Consider the following 17715-nt stretch of genomic DNA (forward strand, 5'->3'; position numbering starts at 1 on the left):
AGTGCTCTTTCTCTCGCTTGATATGGGAGTCTTTTGCTGCTGAAGTTTGGATTTCTCCTCCGGCTGATCTACACTCTGTTGCAGCCTAGATCAATCAACCTCGCGTCAACGCAGATGCACATGCTACTCCAGTCATCAAGTTCTACTTTCAGTCAGCCATCTACCTGTTGTGGAAAGAGCGTAATGCTCGTGTGTTCACAGCTGTCTCCTCACCTTCATCAGTCATCATTGCCTCTCTCGACTGTATGATGTGTGACCGTCTTCTCTCTTATCCGGCAAGTTCTTCTTTCTCCTCTTCTCTACTTCTTTTTATCTTTCTTGTATAAGACCTCTTTAAGGTTTTTTTTACCTTGAGTTGTTGTTGGTTGTTTTTGTTTCTTTGCTGTAATAAATTGTTTAAAAACAACAGTGTAACCTTTCAGAAAATGATAATCTTAACATCTTACCAAAAAAAAAAACAACAAATATTGACTTATTTATGTGAATATATATATTATTTTAAATCATTATAGTGGACGAAGAAAGCACCATAATTTGTACAACAATTTTTCTTAGATTCACCTCATCATACTCACCATTTTACCATTTTAGTTACATAATTTTACATTAGCTTCTTCACCCTTTCCGGTTATTTTCTCTTTACTTATAACTACAATATAAAGTTATAAACTATATATATTATAACTTAATAATTTATTTACCCTTGAAGTCTAACGATTAAAAATAGAACATAATTCAATATAGATATATGATTCTATTAATAAATTAGCAGTTACAAATTTGAAATTTTTAGAAATATCAAAAGTTGTATGTTAGTTAATTATCTTTTAAATGATATTTATTTCTATTTTTTTTTGGATGAGAATATTTTGGCTGAAGTGGATAGTCTCAAAAGTCTTGAATTTAGTCCCTTTTATATAGTAGGATAATAGGAAAATATTATTTAATATATATGGTGACTTTACCTAAGATTAGGGTTAGAGCTTTCACGTGGTAATTCTGAGAGAGAAACACAAAGGGTTTTGGGGTTTCATAGCTGAGTGAATTGGTACACTTGATCAACAGGTGTTGAGTCAAGTAAGTTGGGTTTGTTAGAAATTGATCCGTCTCGAGTTGTGTAATTCGGATCAAACAAGTCTGTAAGAGATTGTGTAAAAGATTTCTAATAAAAGATACACGAGTTCTTGGAATCACTTTGTGCCTTGTGTTTTCGCTGTATCTCGATTTTACAACTAAAGCCCACAGAACAGGCAACTAGAACCCATACAGGGCAGCTTATATAATCAAGGAGCAAGATCACACACATACATTACTACAAAAGAAAATTCCAAACCCCCCATGATAGTAGTACACTAAGCTTGCAATAGCTTTTGAACGAGATTTATCATTGTCGCCCTCGGACGACCGAACAATAACATCAACCTCTACAACACCGAGAGCACACCTCTCCAACCAACGAAACCAGACTTTATAACCCGGCAAGATAGATCCGCTCTAGGACCACATTCTCTTCCGGATACGGCAGCGACACAACTTCATTGCGTCCAAGCTACGCCTCAATAAAAGCCTTACAAAGAACACTCCAATCTCAACAGATCTGGAGATCAATGAGGTCAAACCCGTTAGCGACCACCAACCACACAACAAGAGGCCGGTAGCTACAAACTGGAAATCGTTCACACCATCATCAAAACCCGAAAACACTACAAGCTTATGACCAAAAATCACCAAAGGGTCCACTAATTTTCTGAGAGAGATAACAGCCAAAAAGATATCTAAACTTCATGAAACGCACATAACTAAAAATAAAACTAGATCTACTTGCTGGATAAGAAGCCGGAACAGAGCCCACAGCCTTTAGAGACAAGATCCACAAGACTCGTTACCACCACCCCCACAACGACCCGTTTCAGACGAAGAACCAAGGACGAGTGTTTCACGCGCACTTCACGCGCCTACACGAACCGGACCGTGCGGTTAAACGGAGGCGGATAGATCTGAGCCTTCAGGATAGGAAGCCACTGGTAGGGTCGAGAGAGTCACTGCTGCATCATCACCTCTTCAGATCTAAGGCTCAAACACCAACATTGAACCGGAGCTCAAACGGTGGACCGTTGCTTCATCATACAACAAGGAGACCGAGGACTTAACAAAGAAACAGAACACAAGGACAGGCTCAACGCCGTGGCTCGAGAGCCAACGGACGCCGGCCAAGCAGAAACCACCGGCTGAGTTTTCTTCTTCGGGGGAGAGAGGAGAGAGCGTTTAGGAAGAGATAGAGTTTTTTTTTATTTTTTTGTTATCTATAATATTTTTATTAGTTTCGCTTCTTATTCGTTCTTTTCTTGTGTCACTCTTTAATTTTATTTTCCAACTTGAGTCAACGTCACCATTTATTTGTATATTAGAAGAGAAAATGCCAAACATAAATAAAACATACAAATATAACTAGGGTAAAACCCTCCCTTCGTATTTAAATATATTTAAAATGTTTAATTCATTTCTAGCTAAAAGTTAAATTAATTTTTATATTTTTATCACGTCAAATTTTTCTATTTATTTTAAAAACCATAAACTTAGTTAAATATAATCTAATTATTTTACAGATAAAATTACAAATCATAAAATATATTTTTTTAAAGTTTGTTGTAATTTAGTTTCTAACGATATGTCACTTCGACTATTTTTAACAAAGAAAAACTTAACTAATAGTTGTAGTGTTAATCTAAATCTAATGTTATATTTTCAAAAATTGCCGTTCACTTTTATACACAATCCACACACAAAAAGTAAAAGAGTATTATCGTAAATTAAGCTTGTTATCATCTGCTTTTGTCGTGGAAATTCATCCTCTGTCGATTCGAAAGAACCATTTTTTTTTTTCTTCAAGAAAAGTAGTGAGTTGGAGAAGAATTTGGAAGTCTTTTCAAGCGTTTTCATCGCATAGTTTTCTCTTCTCCTTCGCCTTTCTTCTCGCTCTCAAGTTTGATCATGTTCTTTCTCAATCATGGTGGTCAGTTTCTTTCTTTCTTTTTACGTAATTTCAGTCTTTACTTCTCTTTGGTATATCCAAAGTTGGGATAATTATCTGCATCAGCTGATGGGTTTCTTTGATATTGAGTTTTGACTTAAGTTTAGTTTGGGTAAGGTACAAACTATAAAAATTGGATCCTTGTATGTTTAGTGGTGTCTAAAGTAGAAGTCTTTATCATCCTTTGGCTCTGTTTTTTTTCCTGCAGATTTATATTTACACCTTTATGGCTGTTTCATGCTGTGATTTCTCGTGGTAGATTTTGTTGTCTGCTCCATCTATGACATCTTTTGTGGTTATCACCTTTGCTCTTTGTTAGCATCATGTTGTTTGTATCTTTTAAGGTTCTGGTTTGTGGCACTGGGCTCCTTTTCATTCTGTTATGGCAACACCACTGCTTGTTGCTTTTGAGATCCTGCTATGTGTACATCTTGAAGATCAATATGGTACCCTTTAAGTTGTAATATTAATCGCGGCTGGTGTGTTTGTTTATGATATATTTGGTTGTGTCCCTGACTCCTTGTGTTGCAGTTGTTTATGAAAGATTTGGTTGTGTCCTACCGTTGCTTGCGTTCGGGTAGCAATTTTGGGACTAGACTTGGTTTCTTAGTTATTATTCAATACAGCTTACCATCATTCGAAAAAGTTGTAACTCGTTATGTTTTCTTTTCTTTTTGTTCTTAAGGAAGAATGATTCTTGCTCATTTGTTTGATGAGCTGAAAGGACTGAAAACAATCACGTGTATGAATGGGTGGTCTGAGATTATTGGAGATAAAATGATTCTTAGGAGTTAGACTCTTTTACCAACATGTGTACTTGTGACTATTTTACCTTCAATAGCTCATTCTGCCATATGAGTCATGATGGGTATTGTCCCATTGCAGAGACATTTGTAGCCATGTGCTTGAGAGCGAGATTAGCGGTCCCTTCATATAAAAATATTTAGAAATAATAAAAATGTAAAATTGTACATTTTTTAGATAGATGCCCTGTTCAAAAACGCGGCCGCCTAGCCGTCCGCTACCCGGACATCTCCTGCAGCAATTTTGATACAATCGCCAAACAAAATGGGACGCCAATTAGAAGACCCATTTAACTGATTAGGCAGCCCATTAACCAATTAGGTGGCCCAATCAATAACTAATCGGTCAAATTATATAAACCTAAGTTATAAGTTGTTAAAGTATATATTGGGCTATAGAAGAATTATGAAGCCCAATTACTTTACCCTTTCTATAGTATCTGAAATATATATATATATAGAGTCAGATTTTGTCTCCTTTTTCATCTATAACCGATGTGGGACTTTTGAACATCAATACTAACAATACGAAAATAAATAAATTGCAGTCAAGAAGCATTGAACCCAGGTTATTCGGTGCAGAACATGAGACTTAACCACTAGAAATAAACGAATCTTTGGTAGTAGAATGCAGAGCTTAATATATAGACATATACATATAATAAACATTCAAAAACTAGTCTAGAATAATTAGTTTTTCAAATGTATGGTATTAACATATGCTAACAAATAATTTTGTTCAACCAATAAATATAAATTTCTTTGATAACATACAAAAAACTATTACATTCTAATATATTTATATTTTATATTTAAGTTAAACATTATAATAAAATAATAATAAAACTAATCCCCGCATATACCCCGCTTATTCTCCAAATTTTTGATAACTCACTAAGCCCGGAGTGGCCGCCCGACTAGCGCCTAGCATAGTTCCGAACAGAGGATAGATGTTTAATGTAGTATTTTTATTTCTTATATTGTATATTTAATAAAAAATAGAAAAATATATGTTTAATGTAGTATTTTCATTTCTCATATTGTATGTTTACTTATTATTATTTGTTCTTATATTGTATATTTAGTTATTCTCTTTTTTTTTTTGTTTTATATCAAATGGTATTGTTACGATTGTTGTTTAATGTAACATTTCTATTTCTTCTATTGTATATTTACTTATTTTTTGTTTTTCTTATATTGTATATTTAGTTTTTCTAATTTTTTGTTTTTATATCAAATGGTAATATTACAATATATGTTTAATGTACTATTTCTGTTTCTTCTATTGTATATTTACTTTTTCCTTATTTTTTTCTTATAATGTAAAATACTACATGTTCTATTAGCATGTAAGGCTTACTGCACAAGAAATCAACATCAATCTTCATTTTTCCAAATAATTCGTCTTCACCATATGTCGCATATTTCAGCTTCTTTAGTAATTTATGTGTTGATGATTTGTACACCATTATATAATTCTACTAGGAGGTTGTCCGCGCTTCGAGAAGAATATTGTTTTATTGTTCTTAAATATGATTTTCTGATGACGTGGTCAGTATTTATTTTTGAAGAGCATTATTTGATGTTTTATTATGTTATGTAGTAGTAGGTAATAAGTTAATATATTATGTTTTTGTCTTTTTAATAATGTGTTGTTGTATGCATAATACTACTTGTTAGTGGTGAAGTGAGTTTCTGATGTAAAACATATTGAATTTCAATAACTTTGTCTTAGGCATTTGTTGATTTTAAGATTAACAACATCAAAATTGTATTTTAATTTTCCACATTTTTGAATATTTCTCTTTTAAGTGTTTTTTCCACTCTCTCCCATCTTTTGGCCTTGAGCCATCACCATCTATGTATTTCGTTTACCTCTCTTGTGTGCAGTGCTTCTCACCGTCACTCAGAAAAGACTCACTTCCATGCTCTTGTTTTTCCTCACCTTCTTTTCATGTGATATTATCTGGTATTTGTTATAGATCATGCATATTAGTTCCATGTTGTGCGGTTGTTTCTTACGGCGTTGTATGTTATTTCGGTCAGTATTGGTCCTCTTTTTCCTTAGGTTTTGGCTACGATTAGAAACTACATATCGCTGGGTTGGGTCAGAGTTTAGTTGTCATTGATGTTGTTTTCCTCGTTGCTGGTTTGGCGTCAATAGTCTCTGTTCGTCATGGTTTTCAAGACGGGTTTTTGGTGATCTAACTTCTATGTTCTTTTTAATAGCTCGAGGATGGCTCCACGGTTTCTTGATTTCATTTTGTCTCTTTTTATCTCTTTGTTATCTCATCTTGTTGCACCTTTCATCGGTGATCACGTCTCTTGTGGCTCTCTCCCTTTCGCCATATTTGCTACTCCAGGTTTGGATAGTGTTTTTTTTTCTGTGTATGCTTTGTACCTTTGGAAGGTTGTTTATGGTCTCAAGCTTAAGCTTTGGTTTCTCGGTGGTTGGCTTCCCTTCTCCCTCACTCAGTTTGTGTATCTTCTTCTCATGCATCCGTTAACGTTAGTGTAGGTGTGCAGAGTTATTCTTTTGGAGCTTTGGTTTTTTTCCATTTAGAGTTTTGTGATTCTTTCCAGGCATGAGCGCTTTCTATGTGCTTGTTTAGTTTGTGAGGTGCTCTCTTAGCTGGTGGTTGTGCTTCCGGTGCTTTAGACATGCGTCCTTTTTTCTCGTGGTGACTTTGTTCTTCCGATGATTTTTTTTTCTGACCCGTTTTTTTGGTTTATTGCGCTGGTGCTTGATCGCGATCCTTTGTGTTCCGGGGATTGCTTTATCTCATATTTTATCTTTTTACTTTTTTCTGAAATCTTTTTGTTCTACCCAAGACATTCGATGGTAAGATGAGATAGGTTAGTCTTCTTTGTTGATTTTTTTTAAGCTCCAAACCTTTATTGAGTTAGTGTTACTATGGTATTTTTTTTTCCTCTGAGTGTGGAAGTTTTATATTTAGATTATGTATTGCACTCTAATTTTTTCTTAGTAGTTTGGTCATTTTATATTTTTAATAGTTAAATAAATATATAATTTATAAAATTAAATAATAGAAAATGGTAAAAAAGTAGTAAAATAACAAAAATTTATGCAATGTTTAGTTGTGAATAAATTAAATATGTAAAATATATTTCTATTATTTTATTTATTTCTTTAGTCATCTTGAATTTTAGTGAACAATAAAACAGATTATCAAACTTCATACGATAATAGTTAGTGCGAAAATGATTAGATAGTTCACGATTAGAAAGTACTTGGCCAAATCTATTATATAATAGGAGAGTTTCTCTCCCCCTGATGCGACACGTCAGCGGTCTGTGGGTCCCACTTTTTAAAAGTGTGAAAAAATGTCAAATATATGGCTCGAACCCAGGTTATTGAAATATAAACATCCACAATTATACCACTGCACTAAAGGATACTTTGTACATTGATGGCCGAAACTAATATATATTATGAAGGTCGGAAACTAATATAACATTATGGACCCCACCTTTTTTTTTAAAATTGATGGGTAACGAATGGACTTCGACAAAATGGGCTTTGGGCTTATTGATTTTCTGTTTATTAGGCTTTGTATCTGTCCAAAGTGGTGATACAGACAAAGCTAAGAAGATTAGGAAAGCCGCCATCTTCACCATCTCCTTCGTCGCTTGCGATTCCCCTTCTGGCAATCAGTTATTATGGTCGATCTTTAAGGCTCTACGCACGTTTTGCGCCTACCAAACGCTTAGTTTCTGCTCTAACGCCTTCAGAGCTCTCATATATATAGAATCCCTCGAGGTATAAGCTCCATCTTGTCTCAAACTTTTCTTTCTCAGTTTTCCGTTCGCTTTACTTTCTCACATCCGTCGCGAAAATGACTTATCCAGCTGCTCCAGCCGCTTCAGCCACCATTGCCGCCGTTCCCTTCTCCACCTTCAACTCTCTCCGCCTTGGAAGGTCCACTCAGTCCATTGTTGGTCGGCTCATCCGATTCTAGGATTCCAGGAACATTAACAAGAATGGAGAGTTTATGGGCATCACCATTCTCCTCCTTGATGAACTGGTGATGATTGTTTCTAACTTATTTTTTATAACTTTAACTCTGCTTTGCTTATTCTTTGTTCATATATGAAACGTGTCTTCATGTTTTTGTTTTGGTTTTGTCTATGAATTTTTTTATGAACAACTAATGATTTTTCTATGTTTTTCTTACAGGATTCTGTGATCCACGGTTTCATCCCTGCAATCTCCAAACAAAACATGAAAACTGAATGAATTATGTTTTTAGCAACCGAATCTAAAAGAAATAAAAGACATCTTACTTAATAAATTAAAACCTTTTCTTTTGCAGATTCCAACGACGATGAAGCACCCGAGGACCAACGACAATGGAATGATGCGGACGAAGCCTAACTGATGTAAGTAAACTCCTCTTCAATAACGCATCACACTATTATCGCTCCCCAATCTCACAAACTTAAGCTCTAATCATGCCAGGGATCCCACAGGTGATGCTGTCCCGACAACGGAGAAAAAAAAAGAAAGAACCTAACGGTTTTTTTATTTTCAGTTTTTAAGTTCAAATCATGTTTTAGACATAGAACCCAACATAATTTGAGCCCAAACATTTTAAACCCACAATTACTTTTTCATAATGTAAAAACGTCAACCTTCGTTTATGTTTTGTTAAACTATTTTAATCTTTATGTTTTGTTAAACTATTTCACACAGGGGGCAGATCTCCTTAGAAGGGGAGCCACTTGCCACGATGCTTCCAGTTTCACCATTCTTGAAACTCTTATGAACCACAAAGCCAATATAAGAGCTCTGTTTCAATCCAACAGCTGGATTTTGTCACAGACCACCGCTAAGTCTGAAGAGAGAAGAGAAGTGAAGTGCTGCGTTTTGGAAGATGGTTACTTGGAGTTTACAATATGAAGATGGAACCCGTGACGAGGAAGACGAGGAGAAGTGTTACTTGGAATATCCTAACGTTGAGGATGTAGACAATGTGTGATCTTAGCGATGAAGATTAGTGTAGCTTTAATATATGCTACTACGGTCCTTGAGCTCCCTAACAAGTACTAGCAAACAATGTGTATTTTGAAAAAATAAAATAATTTTGTAATGCAAGTAGTTTGAAACTTTGAGTATTTATTCAAACAACGGATATATACAGAGTTGATAACTTGATATGGACCCCCAAATAAGTTGGTGCTGCGCTGTCACAATATCTGTCTTTTTAATTTCATATACCTGACGTAAGCTTCTTCATTTTCTTCTCTTTCCCTTTCCGTTGTTCCACGCTCTCTGTTTCATGTTTAGGCCTTTTTCACATTCTCTATATTTTACCTTAATTATACTTTTTGAATTTTCCTTCTGTTTTGGGAAATGTCTCTAACTTGAGTTAATCGTCAAAAGCTAGAATCAATTTTGTTGTCTTATTTCCGATAAATTTTATTCTTTGATTTGCATAAATTTTAAATAACACTAACATTCCGTAAATCATACCACCCCATCGATATCCAAAGTAACCAGCCCCGCGCTTGCGCGGGGTCTCAGCACCTAGTTGTAATAATGTAATAGAAGGACCTAAAATATAAACAAAATACATGGACGACACGTGTCGCAAAAACTCCCTGCCACTTGTCAGAAGAAGGAAAAAACTAACTTATATATATATAGACTTGTCCTTTGAAATATCAATAAAATCTGTTTAGACGTTAAAAAGCTTATTAAGTTTGATTCTTATTATTTTATTGGGGTTAATTTGCTGAGTAGCCAATTTCTAAAGATAAATTAAAAATATAACGGTTATTTTGACATTATTAATTCACTAATATTTAGCTCACGATTGAGTTGGTTATACTCTTCCCATTTGAAAGTACTCGATAACATATAGATAGAATGGATGACGTCTTCGCTTCAAGGTATAAACATGATTGAAACACCGCTATTTTCTATCAAATCACGTAATACTGCTGACGTCACTCACTTATTTACTGCATACTTTTATATTGTAGGCAGTAAAATGGATTGTTAAAAAAGGATGGTGCCATCTCAAATGAGGAATGGCATGGATTCACGCTTTATGGGACCACACTGATTGTGCCTGAAACAACCTGGAATATACATCCGCGTGATTTGAAAGTACATGAGTGTTCTATTCAATATCGCTCAAGTGGTATAGGACTCCAACCCCAACCCCTAAATACCAAACCTTGTCCAACCCGAATCCCAATTTCTAAATACTAAAATCTAAACCTTAATCACTAAAGTGTGGACTTTAACTCGAGATGCCCCTCCCTCTCCATTAGAAATGCTGATTTCACCCTGTAATAAAAAATAATATATTTTTTATTTTTTTTTAAATATAAAATCGGGTAAATCGTGGTTAAAGACGCTAGGGACCTTAATGAAACCAACTTATTACCAACCCGACCTGCTCTACCCGACCCAACCAAACTGAACCGGATCCTATTCTCTAAACGAAGTGTTTCGTCTCTCTCCCTCTCTACCCGACCCAATCTAAATCCCGTCTCGTCCCTCTCCGGCTTCTCTCTTGCGATTGCGCGAAACCCTAGCCTCCGTGCGTTGTGGCTTTCTCCGTCGTCCTCCTCCGTCTAAATCGAGAATCAATCAATCTCTCCGTGGACGTCCTCTCTCCCTCTTATTTCTCGGGTCTCAACTCTCTAGAGTCGAGAACTGCTTCGTTTCTTCTTCTTTCTCCGACGAAATCTAGTCTCCATCTTCGTTCCTTTTCGTAAGTGAGTAGTTTCCTTTGAGTATTACATTGTTGAGATGTAATAATTGATGTTTGCTATGCGGTTTGCATTTGGATTAATTGACAGTGACTTGTTGTGTTTTTAACAGCGTTTCTAATTTCTTGTACAGGAAATGAAGGGCCGGAAAAGAAAGAATCCATCTACTACGTGCGTTGGAGTCTCCAGTAGAACTAGAGCTAGAAAGGCGGTCTCAGCTGGGAATGAGCCGGCAAGAGAAACGACTGTAGTTTCTCTCTCTGTTGATTCAGAAAGTGATGACATGTCTGCTGTATCATCTAAGGTAGTTTTTGCACTCGTTTTAATCATTGTCAGTGTGAAAGTATACTAATTTTAGTAGTAACAAATGACTAATACATATATATTATGATTGCAGGCAAGGCAACCACCACAGCCCCTTGAATTATGCTTCAAGAGCACAGAGTTCACGAAGACTTGCAAGATTCAAACCAAGTGCCTTGTGAAGAATACAGTGGACGTGATTAAGAAGCTTAAGGAGGAGGTTAAATGGTTCACAACCCATCCTCAATTTCGTCACTTCTTCCACATGCCTGATGAACAATACCTGAAGCTCCAAGGAATGTGGATGTTACTCTTGCGCACCATTTCGACTGAAGAAGAAGATGTTGCATGGTTTGGTGTGAATGGTGTTCCCATCCGCTATTCTATGAGGGAGCATGCCCTCATCTCGGGCTTAGACTGCCATGAGTATCCGAGGAAATATTTGAAGCTCGGGAGTACGAAGTTTGTGGATTATTACTTCGGTGGACTAAAGAAGATCACCATAACAGATGTGGAGCACAAGCTGTTGTCTATGAAGACGCCATGCAATGATAGATTGAAGATGGCTGTCTTGTTCTTCCTTGGTCGGGTTATCAGAGGACAGGCAAAGGATTGCGGACCAGTAGACCCGTTCATCTTAAGGATCGTGGAAGATTTGGATGTTTGCAGAACATTTCCATGGGGTCGTTTGACATTTGAAGATGCAATAAAGAACATCAAGCATATGATGGAGCTTCTGAAGGGTGAAGTGCACTCGGCATGCGGCTTTCCTGGATTCATAATTCCATTAGAGGTAAAGCATACAATTTAGTCAAATATGAGTTGTTTTATAACCGTAAATCTGATAGCGCTACAATATTTGTGTAGATTTTGGCTTTTGAATGTATTCCTAAGCTGGGGAAAACATTTCGACTATCTACAGACACACCTTCTGAAGATTGTCCTAGGATGTGCAAGAGCCGGTTTACAAAGAGTAGCATGAAGGGCTATCCTTTGGAAGATATATATGCTGCACTTGGACACACAAAGGTATATGTATATATACTTTGTAGTAGAAACTAGAAGAATATAATAAAATTTAAACTGATTTTCCTTTTTGTTTTTTTTTCAGGTTATTAACAGTGTGTTGGTGCCAACTGTGGGTGAGGAAATCATGCTGGCTCGTATAATTGATGAGGAGCGAGAGTATCATTGTGAGGGAAGCACAAGTGATACTTGGAACCACTGGCTAAATGTGAAGCAGAAGAAGATATTTTGGAAAGAGCTATACGACTTAGATGTTGCTGCACGAGTGTTTAAGAAGAAGAAGGACAAAGAAAAGGTGACGTTTTTAGAAGATTCGTCTTCTAAATCTGGGTTGGAGAGCTTGAAAGCTCTGGAAGAAAAGATTTTGGGGGCCATGAGTGAAGGGTTTTCTGGTCTTAAATCAGTGGTGGAGGCAAAGCTGGGTGATATGGATGTGAGGATGAGTAAATTTGAAAAGAACCAGCGACAACTTAAAAGAAGGGCTAAGAAAATAGAAGAAAAGCTGACTTCTATTGAGAGCAACAAAAATGAGGAGAGGAACTATGGTGAAGATATGGATTTTGGATGGGATGATAGAGATTATGGTAGAGCTGAAGGGAAGGAAAACAGTGAGAAGGCTAAGGAAGACAAGGAAAACAGTGAGTCTGGCGAGGAAAAGGATGTGGTCTCGGGTGGGGAAAACAGTAAGGATGGTGAGAAAGACAAGGGAAACGTGGAGGAAGAAGAAGAGAAGGAGAACGAGGCTGATAAAACAGAGCTGGGAACTAGAGAAAAAGATGAGGTCTCTGAAGAAGATTACGATACTGAGGAAGAGGCTGAGAAGAGGAGAGTAGAGGCGGATGCGTTATGGAAGAGTATTCTTTCTGAAGAGACTGAGTATCTAGAGAAAGAGGCTGAGAAAGTTGCCAAGGGAACTCCTACACCACCACGTGGTAGACCGAAGAGATTGGCCGCGAGAAAAATAGTACTTACACCACCAGAGGAGTTTTTAAGAGGACCAACGGTAACTGCGCCATCACCTATCGAGACTGAAAAAGAGGCTGAGACAGTTGTCGAGGAAGAGGGTGAGGAGATGACAGTTGAAGCCGAAGAAAGTGACGAGGAGAGTCTCACAGAAAAAAATGCTGAAGAAATGGTGGAGGAAGAAGAAGGTGTGGAGGAGAGTCCCACCGAGAAAATAGCCGAAGAAATGGTGGAGGAAGAAGAAGGTGTGGAGGAGAGTCCCACCGAGAAAATAGCTGAAGAAATGGTGGAGGAAGAAGAAGGTGTGGAGGAGAGTCCCACCGAAAAAATTGCTGAAGAAATGGTGGAGAAAGAAGAAGCTGTGGAGGAGAGTCCCACCGAAAAAAATGCTGAAGAAATGGTGGAAGAAGAAGCTGAGGAAGCAGAGGAAGCAGAGGAAGCAGAGGAAGCAGAGGAAGCTGAGGAAGCAGAGGAAGAGGCGGATAAAGTGGTTGAGAAAGAGGCTGAGACAGTTGTCGAGGAAGAGGGTGATAAATACACTGATGAAGAAAAGCAAATGTGGGCCTTGGTCGTTTACAAGGCTAGTGAGGAGATGGCGGATGGGACCACTGAGGTGAGGAGAGATGGAACCAATGAGGTGAGGACAGGGTTCAAGCTTAGGTGCAAACAGAAGATAATGATGTATGGCAAACCAAGGGGGAAGAAAAAACCTCAGCGGCCCCAGAGTCAAGAATCAGCACCTGTGATTGCACGTACGCCAAGGGAGAAGAGAAAACCTCAGCGGCTGCAGAGTCCCTACACGCAGGTGAAGACAGAAGACATTGACGGGCCTAAGAAGAAGCGTAAAACAAAGGTTAAGTAGGCGTCTGAAAATTATTTATGTATTTGAAGTCTTTAAAACTTGGTAGGATGCTTTTGGATGTAATATGCTTTTGGGTGTTTAAACTTGGTTGTGGTATGCTTTTGGATGTTTAAACTTGGTTGTATAATGTGTTTTGGATGTTAAAAAACAGGTTTGGAAACTGTTTTCAAGTTAGGCTATGTCCAAAAATGATTCAGATGGATAACTGGTCTTACTACTAGGTTTACTAAGGCCAAAAACGTGTTAATAAATGTACTCATGTAAAACGTGCAACCGGTATATACATAAATATATTCATAGCACATGTTAATAAATGTACTCATGTAAAACGTGCAATCGGTATATACATAAATATAATATTCAAATTACACTTAGTAATTCTTGGTATTCTTCAAGGAGTTAGTAATACTACCTTACACATAGTAATTCTTTGGCAATTTTTAGGTTTTTCTAGTTAAACCCGTAGAATATGAAATAAATTTTAGTAAAACCAATGATTTTACACTATGATTATCATCAAAGAAAACATTTGCAGCAGAAGTTTTCCAGGAATATGTATTTTGTTAGATTTTCCTAGCTATAGTCTAACCATTCACACACTAACAATGTAAGTTAAGGACATTTTTTAGAAAACTGAATAGGTTTTTCTTAAACTATTGAAAATAATAATCAAAATAGTTTTAATATATATATTTATCAAATATATAGTCTACGAATTGATAATACTCATGAAAAATATAAGGGTTCTATATACTAAACATAAATACTCGTACTAATATATATGTACTCCAAATCACACATAGTAATTCCAGAAAATCTAGTATTCCAACTAAAATATAGTAATTTCAGAAAACCTAGTAGTCCAAATAAAACATAGTAAACTCAGTAAACTCAGTAATCCAAACAAAACATAGTAAGCTCAGTAAACACAGTAATCCTAGAAATCAAACACCTGGACCTGCACCAATTCCACATTCAAAATACGCTCCCATACCTCCTCCTCTCGCTCTGCCTGTGCCACTGGAACTGCCAGCGCCACTGGTACTGCCTGTGCCGTTAGCGGTGCCTGTGCCGTCAGCGGTGCCTGTGCCGCTGGCTCTACCTGTGCCGCTGGCTCTCCCTTTGCCTCTTTTTCCTCTTCCACGAGATTCTCCTGCCGATGGAAATCGAGTTTGCTGCGGTTTTCCTTTTTTGACTTCATAATCTGGAGGAAGCACTTTCATTGCTTTAACTTCTTCAGGTATAATCCAATCAGACATATGAGGAACAGGATATATTGTCCTGTGATAAGCCAAAGCCCATTGCTCCACTAAATAGTACTTAGAACAATACTCAGATAGATGAAGTTCCTTTCCCGCTTTATCAGTCATGAATGTGGCAGCAGCTACTGCATGGACACATGGGTATTTGTCTTTATCAAATTGCTCACAGCTACAAGTCATCATAGCCATATCAACGGTATAATGCTTCCCGTCACTTCCTGAGACACTGTACTCAAGATGGAAGCTGTTTAACTCGACAACGGAAAGAAACCCTGCATCAACACATCTTTTAGACATTTCCGCTTCCACAATAGGAACAAGCTTTAGTGCGGGTGGTATTTCAGCTGCCTCCTTCCTATGTATGTTGAACCATTCAGCCATTTTCCCGATGATGAAATCACACATTGGTAGTATGTTTAACTTTCTCACGTCACTAATAACACCATTAAAAGATTCCACTGAATTGGTGGTGTCAACATTGTACCTATCTCCTTCAAAGTAACATCTCGCCCATTTCCTCTCTTCAACACTTTTGTCAAGATACTCCGCTGCGCTAGGATACCTCATGCGAAAAGCATTATAAAGGTTCAAGAACTCAGCCTCTGTATAAGCGTGTGTGCAGCCCATAAACTTAAACGTGCAAGTTTCTCTGTTGTTACGGACATGTACTTTAACATTCTGAGCCAAATGCCATATACAATAACCATGAGAGGCCTGAGGGAACACTAGACTTACTGCCTTGATCAAGCTTTTGTTTCTATCTGAAAGAAACACCAATCCAGGAACATCAGATATCACTGATTTCAACTGTTCCATAAACCACACCCAACTATGCTCTTTCTCACCATCTGCAATACCAAACGCAATTGGATAGTGGTGATGATCGGGATCTTGAGCAGTCGCAACAAATAGAACTCCACCATAAACATTCTTCAGGTGTGTTGCATCGACAATGAGGACTTTCCTCATAGCGGTAAACCCTTCTATGCTAGCTCCCAAAGCAAAAAACAGATATTTAAACTTTTGGGCCTCATCCACAACCACTCGAGCTACTGTGCCAGGATTCGACTGCTTCAGCATGTGCATATAAGAATTTAATAAAGTATAACTCTCTTCTGGACTTCCTCGCACTTTATTAGCAGCTAATCTTTTTCCTCTCCATGACGTTGTGTATGATACTTTCACAGCCACCCTGTGATGAACCAGCTGGATCAAGGCGTTGGGAGCTGGTGTGTCTAAACTACCGGGATAATCTTGAGCCAAAACAGCTGCAACGATTCCTGGTGTGCCTCTCCTTCTATTAGGAAGTGTTCTTGTAGTAACAACAGAACATCTATGCTGTTTGATGTAACTTCTAACCGTCCAACTATCTGAATTCATCAACTTTGCAACACGCACATACCACTTGCAGCCTTCTTTGGCTGCTCGGCATTTTATCACATATCTCTTAGTGTCCGACTTAATTACATCATACTCAAAACACTTCAGATGCGAAGCCGTCTGAATATGAACTTGTGCTTCCTCCTTGGTTCTAAATTCTTGACCTACAGCCAAATCCATACCATCATCCCGTTCCTTGACAGCTGGGGTTACTTCAACTGATGGTCTTGCTTCTGTATCTTCAATCACAATCGCATCTCTTTCGGTGACATTACCATGAATTTCAATGTCATCGTAAAGTGTGAGCACACCATCTGCTTCACAAGCCTCTCTATCAGTAGCCCATGTATCAGTAGCCTCTCCATCAGTAGCCTCTCTATCGGATAGACCGACATAGACATCAGCTTCATCATCCTCTTCTTGAACCGTTTTGTTGAACTCCACATGTAGAACACTTCTACACTTCTCATGATTTAATTGCAGTAGATAACCAAAAACATCTTCATCATTCCAGACATATGATAGCTTGTTTGAATACAAGACCATTGGAAAGTAACTAATCTTCGTTTCCACCTTATATCCATCTACCTTTATCTTTCTGCAAATACGCTCAACCAAAGCAGAGTATGTGATCTCCTCCACTGATTCCTTAAACACAATCGTGTGAATTTCATCTTCTCCTTCACCATCTCCCGAAATCCATTTCATTTCGGCCCCATCCTTGATATAATATCCCCCGTAGTCAAAACAAATGATTGTGCAAGGTGGATTTTGCATTTTTCCTGAAATAAAATAGAATTTTAATTATATTAAAATTTAATTACCATTATTAGGAAGCTTGTACTCTCTTACTAATACTTTTTCATTTCATTTCAGTAATATACTTAGTAATACTAGTATTACTAGTAAAACAGTTTTACCGTAGTAAACTTTAGTTATCATAGTAATACCCAGAAATTATCCTTGCACTAGCTAATGAAATTTTTAGGACGATTTTGTTCAGATTTTACATTACCCATGATATATAACTCATATTAATGAAATTACATACAAAAGATTATCGAAAATGGACATAAAATATACCATAAACCCATAAACATAGTTTTCAAAATCTTTATAAATCTCTTAAAATTTGCATCCGATCTTTCTTTTTAAATACTAGGCGAGATATACGCTTCTTTTTAATAGTAGTCAAGCAAAAATTTCATCAAAACCGGACATAAAATATACCCGAAATCTATATTCACAGTTTTCAGACTCGTTTTTACTCTCTCAAAACTTTCATTAATTCTTACTTTTTTTACATTACCCATGATATACACAACATTTAAATGCTATTCC

The 17715-nt window shown here is 37.1% G+C and overlaps 2 protein-coding genes across 2 annotated transcripts; one reads left to right on the forward strand and one right to left on the reverse strand.

Annotated features, from left to right (window-relative positions):
• The first annotated feature begins 763 nt into the window (after positions 1-763).
• Positions 764-13902, forward strand: LOC117132847 (uncharacterized protein At3g43530). The gene is made up of 5 exons (XM_033288187.1): positions 764-8235; positions 8315-10882; positions 10976-11674; positions 11749-11910; positions 11993-13902. The coding sequence occupies exons 2-5, from the start codon at positions 10715-10717 to the stop codon at positions 13730-13732; spliced, it is 2769 nt and encodes a 922-aa protein (XP_033144078.1). The 5' UTR covers positions 764-8235; positions 8315-10714; the 3' UTR covers positions 13733-13902.
• A 774-nt stretch (positions 13903-14676) lies between these two features.
• LOC117132711 (protein FAR1-RELATED SEQUENCE 5-like) lies at positions 14677-17082 on the reverse strand. The gene has a single exon (XM_033287537.1). The coding sequence runs from the start codon at positions 17080-17082 to the stop codon at positions 14677-14679; it is 2406 nt and encodes an 801-aa protein (XP_033143428.1).
• Positions 17083-17715: the final 633 nt, after the last annotated feature.

This window comes from Brassica rapa, chromosome A03 (assembly GCF_000309985.2).
Source record: "Brassica rapa cultivar Chiifu-401-42 chromosome A03, CAAS_Brap_v3.01, whole genome shotgun sequence".
Lineage (NCBI taxonomy): Eukaryota > Viridiplantae > Streptophyta > Magnoliopsida > Brassicales > Brassicaceae > Brassica > Brassica rapa.